This window comes from Globicephala melas, chromosome 13 (genome assembly GCF_963455315.2).
Source record: "Globicephala melas chromosome 13, mGloMel1.2, whole genome shotgun sequence".
NCBI classification, from domain to species: domain Eukaryota; kingdom Metazoa; phylum Chordata; class Mammalia; order Artiodactyla; family Delphinidae; genus Globicephala; species Globicephala melas.
Genome location: NC_083326.1, coordinates 60,939,398 through 60,950,246, shown reverse-complemented (window position 1 = coordinate 60,950,246; position 10,849 = coordinate 60,939,398). Strand labels below are relative to the sequence as shown.

The 10,849-nt window shown below is 48.2% G+C and overlaps 1 protein-coding gene across 2 annotated transcripts in view; it reads left to right on the top strand.

The window, feature by feature from the left end:
* Positions 1-3,638: 3,638 nt before the first annotated feature.
* Positions 3,639-10,849, top strand: part of PIEZO2 (piezo type mechanosensitive ion channel component 2) — a 272,873-nt gene continuing 265,662 nt past the window's right edge. For both annotated transcript variants that reach the window (XM_060310455.1, XM_060310454.1), the window contains exon 1: positions 3,639-3,726. In XM_060310455.1, the coding sequence (XP_060166438.1) occupies positions 3,720-3,726 (7 nt within the window). In that variant the 5' untranslated portion in view covers positions 3,639-3,719. The remainder of the gene's footprint in view (positions 3,727-10,849) is intronic.

The following is a 10,849-nucleotide window of genomic DNA, read 5'->3' as shown; positions in this document are numbered from 1 at the left end:
CAGGGTCTGTGAAAGGAGGGTGGTGAGAGAGCGAGTTAATGCACAGTTAGGGCTTGACCCGGGGCGGTGTTCCTGTGAGCTGATACCGACATGAACTCACAGCGGACACACGCCCTGGGCACACTCTTTAAAGTGATACCATCATACAAGTAAGCTCTAGTTTTCTCTTTACCCAGAAATACACAGAATTAGGTAATTTTGCTGCACGATGTGCATTAACATTAAAAAGCCCAAGGCTAAAATCAAAGCGACACTCCACTTGATGAAATGTTTATTTGGGGCAGAGCCAGTGGTGGTGTTTTGATGCTATTGGGAAGGCTGTAGCCTTGTTACCCTGGTTTCCTTTTCAGGCACCCTCGTGGCTTTCATTCCATTTCACTCACTTATTCCTGTCTATTCCTTTTGTGAGCCTGAGAACCTCCTGTCCCCCGGGCCCTGGAGGTAACAGAGATGGTCACAGACACATGGACAAATGCCCGTGACCCTGGATGAGAAGAGCTCTGGGAGAGGTGCCCCCAGCAGAAGGAAGGCACCTGCTTTGGGGGAGGAAACACTGGAGCAGAGCAGGAACAGGCTGGATGCAGGAAGGTGGTCCAGTGCCTTGGAGGCCTTGAGGCCAGAAGCAGCACAGTGCAGGGCTGTTCAGCCGGGCAGCCGCTTGGAAGGGCAGGATGTGTGTCGGTGGGACAGGGAGCCGCAGGCCCAGGCAGGAGCCAGGCTGCAACCTTGACGGAGGGTGAGATCCATCACTTAGTCGATGTCACAGAGTGGACACTGAGTCCTCTGATCCCTCCTAAGGCCCATGTGACCCGGCCCCATCCAGGACTGCCTGGGCCACTGCGGGCCAGGGGTAGTCAGACAGGCTGGGGGCTTTGCTGCCCCGTGGCCTGCTGCTCATGGGGTGGCTGGTCGCCCCCTCACCGCCTCACCTCAGGGCTTGGATCTCACCTCCTGCGGTGCTCCTAGGGGATGCAGCGGCTGCCTCCTCCACCCCACGGCCCTGTCCCCCTTGCCACTCCCCACCCCCGAGTTCTTGTTTACAGGGTGTTCATCTTCCAGCATGGCTTGCAATCTCCTATTGTGCTTATTGTTCACCATACATCTCCCCTCCTGAAAGTGAAGGGATGCTGGTCAGTCTCAAGGACATAGTATGTGCTCAAAAAATACTTAGTGACTGGATGAATAACCAAATGTCTTTTGGGTTGTTAAGGAACATCAACTCTGGATGAGAAGTAAGAGACAGAAAAAAATAGCTAGATAGACAATCCAAGCATGGGTTCTTGCTCTTTTATTTTGCTTCATTTATACATTTTCCTGTCCAGTGATAGTGTGGAAGTTTCTTCCTGCTTTGGGTCTTTCATAAAGGAGGTTGGGAGTGGCCATGGTGGTAAACAAAGCTACCGTCATGTGCACGACCCCTGCGGGATGAAAAAGCACTTCTGTTGATGCCTTCCTCCCCCCACAGCATCCCTCACTGTACCCTGCTTGCCTGTCATTGTCCAAAGGAAGCCACCAGCAGCTGGGACCCCATCTCCTAATGCCATGTGCATCCCACTCTGGTCTGTCCCCAGGTCCCAGGCACTCTGACTCTGCAGGCAGGAGCACCCAGCCCTTGCCCGTGATGTGTCTCCCCAGCTCAGCCCTCTCTGGCCTTGTGAGCCCCTGCACAGCCTTCTTGTTTCCTGCTCCTGGTGATGTTCCCCTTGTGCTTCCATCTCTCAACTCCCATCCCCCTGCTGGGTCTGCATCCCTTTCTGGAGGCTGTCCTGGACACCCTCACAGATGATCAAATGACCAGCCCCTCTCTCTGTTGTAGTAAACTTCTTCCATGAAAACTTTTCTTGTGAAAATGGACTTCCCCGGTTTTTCTCCTATCTGTCCTCAATTTTCTGCTGACTTTTTCTTCCGTACCTGCCCATTTTCCCTTCCCCATCTCACCCCCCTGGCCCCCCATGTAGGCAGCTGCCTCCCCTTGTTGCTGTGGCCTTCAGAGAGTCCATCCCCTCTTGTCCTGCCCGCTCACCCCTCTGCTCAGGGCCCATCTCCACTTCCCTCTGGGGTCACTGAGCAGCGATCCTGCCCACACTGTCCCTTGACTGTTTCCATCAGGGCTGAGTCCCACGGTTGGATTCCGTGCATGTGTCTAAAGGTAAACTTACCACCTTCTCCTTAAATGTCTTATTTTCCTCCACGGCAGGAATCCTTATCACCGCGGTTGCGATCCTTGGAGTCACTTTTTTGTAATTTCTCTTCACATCTCTCCATATTTATTGTACCAAATGCCTTTTTATTTCATGTACTGCTTCTTAAGTTCTGTTGTTTCTGCACCATTTACACCTTGTTGCTGCAACACTGAAGTTTCCCGGCCCACCAGTCCAGCCCACGTGCAGTCTTAGATTACTCTTTCTGAAATGTTTTCTCCGGATCCAGATGGTCAGGGACTAGTTCTTTCAGCTCCACGTTCTCTCCACTTTCTCTCCGACTAACTTTTTTTTTTTTTTTTGCGGTACACGGGCCTCTCACTGCTGTGGCCTCTCCCGTTGTGGAGCACAGGCTCCGGACGCGCAGGCTCAGCGGCCATGGCTCACGGGCCCAGCCGCTCCGCGGCATGTGGGATCCTCCCGGACCGGGGCACGAACCCGTGTCCCCTGCATCAGCAGGTGGACTCTCAACCACTGCGCCACCAGGGAAGCCCCTCCGACTAACTTTTGTTCCAACACTTCTCCATCCTGTGAATCCGTAAAACTGATCTCATCCACACATGCATACTTACTCCTTCTCCCTCCCTCAGCCTTTCTTTATTCATCCAATAAGTTTATTTTTAATTGCTATAAGGCGCTCATTTTCTTTCTACATGGATGCCGCACACCACCCTCTCCCTGTCTGGTAACGAGGATCCTCACCACAGTTGCTCGTGTTTTTGAGGGCTTTCCGGGTCCAAGACTCTGGCCAAGTGTTTAAACCTTCACTCCTCGTCGTAAGCCTCTGAGTCAGAGACGGTTATTAGACCCATTTCATAGATGAGGAAGGGGAGCTTGGGGAGGGAAGGAGCACATCTCCGACCTGCCGTGCGCCCTTTAAGACGAGATACGCAGAGCAAGAAGCGAAGACTTGGGGCCTGAGTTTAGTTTTGTCTCCGTCACCTCCTCGCTGGGAGCACCCAGGGAGTGGGTGAGTCTCTGGGCCTGGGAGCCTTCCTTATCAGAAGGGGACTAATCAGATAACTGGGGACAGGCCTGGCCGCAGAGCATTTGGCAAATATTTTCTTTTCTTTTCTTCCCCTTCAGTCTCAACTCTTCTTCCATCCACAGCCTTAGGCGAACGCCTCAAGCCCTCACAGCCCCATTGCCTATGTTTCCGTAGCAATTTTAGTTTGCCCAGCTTACTTTGTGACGTGTTTCGGGCCTGCCTTCAATCAGGGACGCCGATGCTGCCCTCTTGGTTGGGTTCTAAGAGCAGGGACCGTGCGTTTTAATTCCCGTTTCTCATCACGCTCCAAGTAATGATGGGCACAGAACGGATGCTCCGTTCTTCCTCCCTACTTGAAGATCTGCTCCAGAGATGCCGCCTGATGCCGTGATGCCTAAGGCTGTCCGTCACTAACGCCTCTCACCTCTTCTCCCCCCGCAGCCTGTGCGTTCCGGTACAATGGGCTCTCCTTCGTCTACCTCATCTACCTTCTGCTCATCCCCCTGTTCTCAGAACCAACCAAAGCCACCATGCAAGGTAAGAGACCTTTGCTACTCGGTACCACAGCTGAGTGTGTCTGGGGGCTCCCCGGGGCTGTCGTTATCTGATGGGAGAGATGCCGGTCCAGTGGGGAGCAGGGTCACACGTCTCAGCAGTAGAGCTGTGTGGCACTTGGTGGTGACGTGTTTTTGTCACTCATACAGCTGTCTTCCCCGTACAGCTTCCCTGGCAGGCCTGTATTTGTAGGTTTGCAGACAGTCTGGAAGGGTTTGGCTGATTAAGAGCAACTCAGTGTGCTGTCATTAAAATGAGGCAGACGGGGTGATAACAGTGGCACAGATTTGTGTATTCTGTCTGCCGGGGAGAAGGAGGTGGCAGGCAGAGAAGGGGTCTCTGAGCCCCGGAGCAGGAGACCTGGGGAGGAAGCCGGGTGCGGTCGTGGCTCCTTCACGTGTCAGCTGAGAGCTGTCACGTGTACCTCCATCAAGGACAGAAAGGGAGAGATTCGAGTTCTCGTTTCTCAAGCGTGTTCCTGCAGACCTTTAGATCCCTCCCCCGTTGCTCTCCAAGCACCTGAAGGCATAGAAGGAAATAGTGCCTCTGTTTCCTGAGGCTCTGATGAGGAAGCCTGGTCTGGTTGGTACATTTACACATTTGAAGTTCTTCCACAACGATAGAAGTTAAACCGCACTGAGTTAACTTAATTGTTTTTCAAAACAGTGCCATTACAAGAAATAAGGACTGTGCCCAGTGCCTTAGTGAGTGTGATGGCCGTATGTTTACAGGAAGGGATGGAAAGTTGGGTTTGACCTGGGGATGGCCATGGCTCCGGGTTGCCAGCTCACGGTGCTGACTCTTCAGGAAAAGCAGTAGAGACTTGGTAGAAACAGAGCCTAAAATCATGACTTTATCTCTCCCATTCTCCCCCTGACTATTATTACATTGATTGTGGGTCTTTTGATCATTCATCCTAATGGTTAGGACTGCAGATGCTATGTTGATTTTCCTGCCTTAAGAAGAATCTAAATAATAGCTCTTCTAAGTCACTTAAGTCCTTAATACACAAAATTAAGAAGGACTAGAGAAATGTGAGTCTATACAAATCCTCATCAAACCAAAAATATGCTGTTCACGGGACCCCACCCACTCCAGCCTGATTCCTAGAGTCCAGCGTAAGCAAAGATGTTTAAACAGAGTAGCTTCTGGCCTCAGAACCAAGTTGATAACATACAGGTGACTCCTATTTCATGGCTGGGAGCTCATGTTTTAAAGAAAGGAGGTTTCGTACATATGTAGCATTAAGTGCTTTAAAAATGAGTACCTGTTTGTACTCCATTAAATGATCTATTGCTTTTCTATCAGGGTGTCCCCTTGTTTTACCTGGGAACCAGGTCAGTGGGATTCCCCTTCATACTTAATGTGATGATGCCTGGCTTTGCCTTCTTCCCAAACTACCTGGCCCTGCTCTGCCCAGTGGTCTCTGTAGGGGTGATGGTGACCTGGGATGTGCGGCTTAGTCCTCGTGTGTGTCAGTGGCCCATTGTCTGTGCCTGGAGCACAGGGAGTCACACGGTCAGGAAACTCATATGTGAAACGTGAAATCAGAGGCAAAGAGCGGCTCCTGTGTGTGGGGAGAAATATCCTGAATCACCAAAGTGTCACAAGGTCAGAGCACAGACAGCATCACCGTGCGCAGGTGTCTGCCATGTCTCCCTCCCAGGCGCTGAGAGACGAACAGCTCAAAGGGAGCCCGCAGGCATCTTTCCAGTTGGTACCTGGGGGCAGGGCTGGGATTGTGTGTCCTGTCCTTCCGTCCTTCCTGAGGGGTGTGGCTGAGACCTCATAACCTCATTTATTTGCTGTGTCTGAAAACGCACAGGGACTCGAGGGAGGGAGGCCCCCATATGACTTTTGTGAACATGTAGGACTCCCCATCCGGCGTTTCCACATCTGTGATTCGAGGCACCCAGGCCGGGCGTTTGTGGTGGGGTCCAGGGCTTGGGCCATGTGGTCCAGGATGATGCCTGTGTGGTGTCCATGCAGACGGTGATGGGCCTGGAAGGGTGATGGCTGTGTGGCTTTGCAGGGGGCCTTGGGGGGGTCACACACACTCGGCCTTTCAAGTTCCTGTTGATACTCATTTCTCACAAACAGGAAAGTCCAGTGTCACCTGGGAGAACCCAACGGCATCCGCTCTGCCTGGCGGTGTAGGTCCTCTGCCACACACGCACACACACATACACACTTGTGCACACACACACACACACACAGTCACAGGCATGCACACTTGGGGCCCGGAGGAGACGCACCTTGAATCTGCCATCAGTCAGTGTGCAATTCCTCCCTCTCTTCTTTCTCCTTGGATTTCTCAGCAAGAGTCAGATGTTGGTGTAGTGCATCCCACAGTGCCCAGGGGGTCTCAGCGAAGCCCCTGTCCCTGGGCTGGGAGTCTCTCCACCCAGGCAGCTCTCTCGGCTCCTGGGATGCTCTCCTTGGCCCCTCGGCCTTCCAGGGTCTCACCCGAGGCTGAGCCGAGGCCCCACTTTGATACATTTATTCACTGAGTCGCTTCTAATGCACCCCCTTGAAGATGGCTAAGATTTTGCTGTTTTGTTAACTGCTGCATTTCCAGGCTACGAGACAGCATCTGGTGTGTAGCAGGCAGTCAGTAAATATTTATGGAATGAATGAATGAACGCATTCATTTCTAGAGTCTAGAGCTCTAGGAGCATTTAGGAATGCAGCCCTAGTGCTCTGCGTCCCTCAACCTCCACGAGAGCAAACGTCACAGAACAGTTCATCACCTACACCCGTCTGTCCTCTGGGGACAGAAGCTCGGGGCAGGGCGATAGGCTATGGGAGTTTGCTATTTTAGATTTATTGGGGATCAGGGGATATGAAGTAATTGAAGAAATCAAAATGTTCTATGCTTTTCCGTACAACGTTAGGCATTTTGTTTAAGCCTGTGATACTGTAGGAAGCGCAGTAAATCTTTGCTTGCTGTTCAGTTAGCAGTGTGCTTTGCATTTAAATTGAGACTTCACTCCATTAAATAGGAACTAATATATAATTAACTTCAGGTGGTCCAAATATTCCAGGTTGATGAGATATTAAATTCTTTAACCAGACGCATGTTAGGTTTCCTATACCTTATGTGGAATGAGTACCCCCATCGGCCAGTATGGTGGGAGGGTTGGTATTTTCTTTGGATGGAATATAAGTGGTAAATCGTACGAGATGTGGAAGAAGTCCATATACTGTATATACTCATTACGTACTGGCTCATGACAATACGACTGTTATTTTGAGGCACAACGTTATTACTTTGAACGTCAGAGATTTAGAAATCTCGATCTCATGGCTAGTCCTAACCTCAAGATTTTTCCTTGTGCTCTTTAGATATCAGCTAAGAATTGTGTGATTTCCAGCCTTTCTTGTTAAATAATATTTCTATTAAGTAACCAACTACTAGAGAGCCAGTGGCACTGCCTACTAAGTATGTATTATTACTTACAGGCATCAATTAATTTAATTCCTACAATGACCTTTTGAGGGAGCTGCCATTATTATTAAAAACTATTATCAGAAGTCCTCATGTTACAGACAAAGCCTGAGTTCGGGCGGCGTAAGAACAAGCCCCAGGACACGGGCACTGTGTGGGTGGCCACGCTTTTAACCACTGTGTTGTCTGACTCATGCCCAGGATGGAACACCATTCTCAGGATTTGCAAGGGTGGAGGGAAACCCACTCGCTTAATAAATACTTGTTGGCTGATAGATTACCAGGTCCTGGGCACAAGCGTCTGGAGAGATAATATGGGTGTGTTTAAAGGAGACATTTTCCTTTGCATCAGTGCAGATTGATGACGTACGTGTATGTTATATAGAAAATACATCTTATTAAGTGTGATTGTTTATTTCTTTCAACAAATGTTCATTGAGAGACTGCCCTTCACGGAACACTATGTTTGGGTGTGTGGAGGATAAAAATGAGAAGAAAACATGGTTCTTCACTGGCATGGCCTCCCAAACATGCTGGCTCTTATGTATATCATTGAATGGTAGCTCTTTCAAAGAGGTTGTCTTTGGAAGCCATAGATGTATTCCAGTGACGCTGTCATTGGAACTGACCTCAAATTAGTCCTCTGCAGTTGCCTTTAGAGTTTGCCTTCAATAGGCTCAATGGTGGCAAACCGTTGTCCTTTTAAGGAGGGTCTGATCTCATAGTATTTGGAGTCAAGTTTGATGAGGGAAAAACTGGTGATGAAATCAGTCATGTCAATTTTAGAAAAGAAAAAGACAAAACCCAGAGTATTTAGTATAAAACAAAGTGTCTGAAGGTGACTCCTCATGATTGGTGAGGAGGTTTAAGATTTATTGACATGAGAGCACCTGGTTGATACACATGAATGACGAACACATGGAACATCTTTCCATGATGGGTTTGTGTGGATAGACGAGATCTAGGATATCAGGCAAAATGAGATGCGGAAGCGAGAAGGCAACATCCTGAAGGAGGTGTTGATTAGCTTGATCTACAGGGGAATCTGGACCACAAGAGTCAGGCTGCACCTACCTGGCCCAGACCAGAGGCTCAGAGGGAGTATCTGCAGAGATCCGTGAACTGAGGGTACTAATAGTATGTCACATTTCCTATGTACCAGGAACTGTTGTAAGCACTCCCTGTGTGCTAACTCATTTAATTAGAGGTTAGCAAAATCATGCATTGAAAAGGCAGGACCCCCTCCATTCTGGAATGAAAAGAAAACGCACTGGGTTATAAATCCACTTAACCAACTAGGAACACTGCACAGTGAGGGGATAGACTGCTCCATTCCCTGCACCTGACCATACTTTATTAGATTTTGATTTTGTAAATGCTCAGAGTCCCAAGTCTTTTTCAGTTGGTTTCAACAGAAATTTTTACATCCTTGCATGCACTTTGGATAAACGACAGCTCTAACTTTATCAATAAAGTGTCCGGGGTCTGGGGTGAGAGACACACATCTGGCTACAGTGTGAAATCTGGGATTTGCTGGAAATCGCTTGCTTGGTCCTGCCTGCAGCTTGTCTTTGTTCACGTGCCCTCCTGCAGGCTGGGGTGGGTAAGAGGATCTTCTCCATTCTTTTTTGGGGAGAGTCATTTACTAATTGGGGGCTGCTTAAAAAGGAATGCTCCAAACGTCAAGACTACAACACTTGCTGGGCAATATTAGCAGTTGACCTACAGCAAAGATATCTTAGAAGCATCATCATCTAATCAGTTCATGTGTGCAATGTTTATGTCACACACACTCACACACACACACACACACACACACACGTCAAAGGAGCAGAGATGAGTGTTGTCTAAGGAGGGTAATTATTTCTAACAGCAAAGCTGTCTTCTAGTCCAGGGACTCATACTCACTGGGAGCCTTCTCTGAAATCGGATGACATTAGTAGGTGAGAACAGAACTCCCAGTGGTGGAGGAAAGGGAAGGGCTTTGGGTGCTGGGTGGGTCTTTCTTAATTTAAGCCTCCCTGTTCAGTTACGAAGGCCAGGTCCTCCCGGAGCAGGTGAAACACAGATGTGGGTCCAGCCCTCGGCTGAGGCGGTCACGTTGCCAAAGGAAAACAAAAGGGCGAAACTTTCAGGATTTGCCCTCCAAATATTTTTCAATATGGGGTTTCATGAAGAAGATTTTCTCCTCCCTGTTAGGAAAGGAGTGGGTCTCTGAAATATCTTTTTTTTCTAATTAACTTTGCTCTGTTATTTTGAGCAAGGTAGCAGTTCCTTTTCTGTATTTGCTTGTGTTTACAACTCAAAAGTTTTTAAGAAGGTAGTTTTTCTCGTTTTGGGGATCTCTTTCAACATTTGGGAGGGGGTGGATGGAATTAGACGGGCGGTAATCGAGAGGCTTCACTGTGCTTTGAGGACAATTGTGAGCAAGTGAAATTTTAGCAGGTCAAGTTCACTTTTGTAAACTGTTGCCAAAGTTATTCCAAGATGATAGGGAAGAATATTTTCTCTCCATCTCTGAACAGGAGTCCTAGTTTAAGAGGAAATTGTAATCATCATGGAGTAGAGAGTGTGTGTGTGTGTGTGTGTGTGTGTGTGTAAAATAATCACCAGAGGGCCTTGCCCTGAGGTTCTGACCCAGGGTACACTTTACCAGAATCACTAAAGACTCCCTGAGAAAAGAAAAATGATGTTCCATTTGCCGACATGAAGAGGCAAAGAGGTCTGTAACTTGTAAAGACGTGTTTAGACGTCAGAGAGGAAATAGTAGCAGATATTTTAAACTGCTTGCATCTGGTTTTTGTTGAAAACACTGTTAATCTTTATACTATTATTATTATACCATAATAAACCATCTGGTTTATTATGTCATCATAAAGCAAAAGGCAAGAAAATATTTAATTGAACAAATTCTTTGGGGTAGGTGTTCTATTACCAATATCAGCTCACAACCAAACAGAAGGCTACCAAAATGACTAGATGCTTGTTTCTTGAACTTTTGAATAAATTAGTGATAGGTCTTTTAGGTTTCTTTATCTGTCCTTTTGAGGGGGCGGTGGTTGTTTTGGATTTGGCAAAGACTATTCAGTGACACAGAAGAACTTTGAGGCAACACATATAATTCTCAGCTCAGGAAACATTGGGTCGTATTATTATGACTAAGGAGAGGTTTTCACAAGTCCTAAACTCTGGCTGTGATAAACCAAATCTGCAGTGTGGCCTCACCTGTTATTTAGATGCTGTCTGTCATGACAGGGAAGGGGGTCACCTGGACTGGATGTCAGTTTGCTGATTCACACTTCAAATCACTTTTCTTTTGTTTACTCACTTGATAAACATTTACTTGTGCCTGGTCAACGCCGTCCTGGGTAGTTGGACGCTGTACAGTGAATGGCACAGTCTCTCTGGCCCCAGGATGTGAATTAACAGCACGATCGTGGGCAGGTTCCTTCGGTTCTCAGAGTCCCGCTTTCCTCCTTGTTGAGTCCTGGTGCTGGTCTTGATCAGAACCTTAAGATGTCTGCCAGTGGGATCAAGTTCATGGACACACCTCCCTGTGCTCTGTGCTGAACAATGGTTAAAGAGCCCAGAGAAGGAGATCATCACTCTTCTCTTACTTTAAAAATTTATTTTCCCTTTGAAAGGGTTCAACTGATT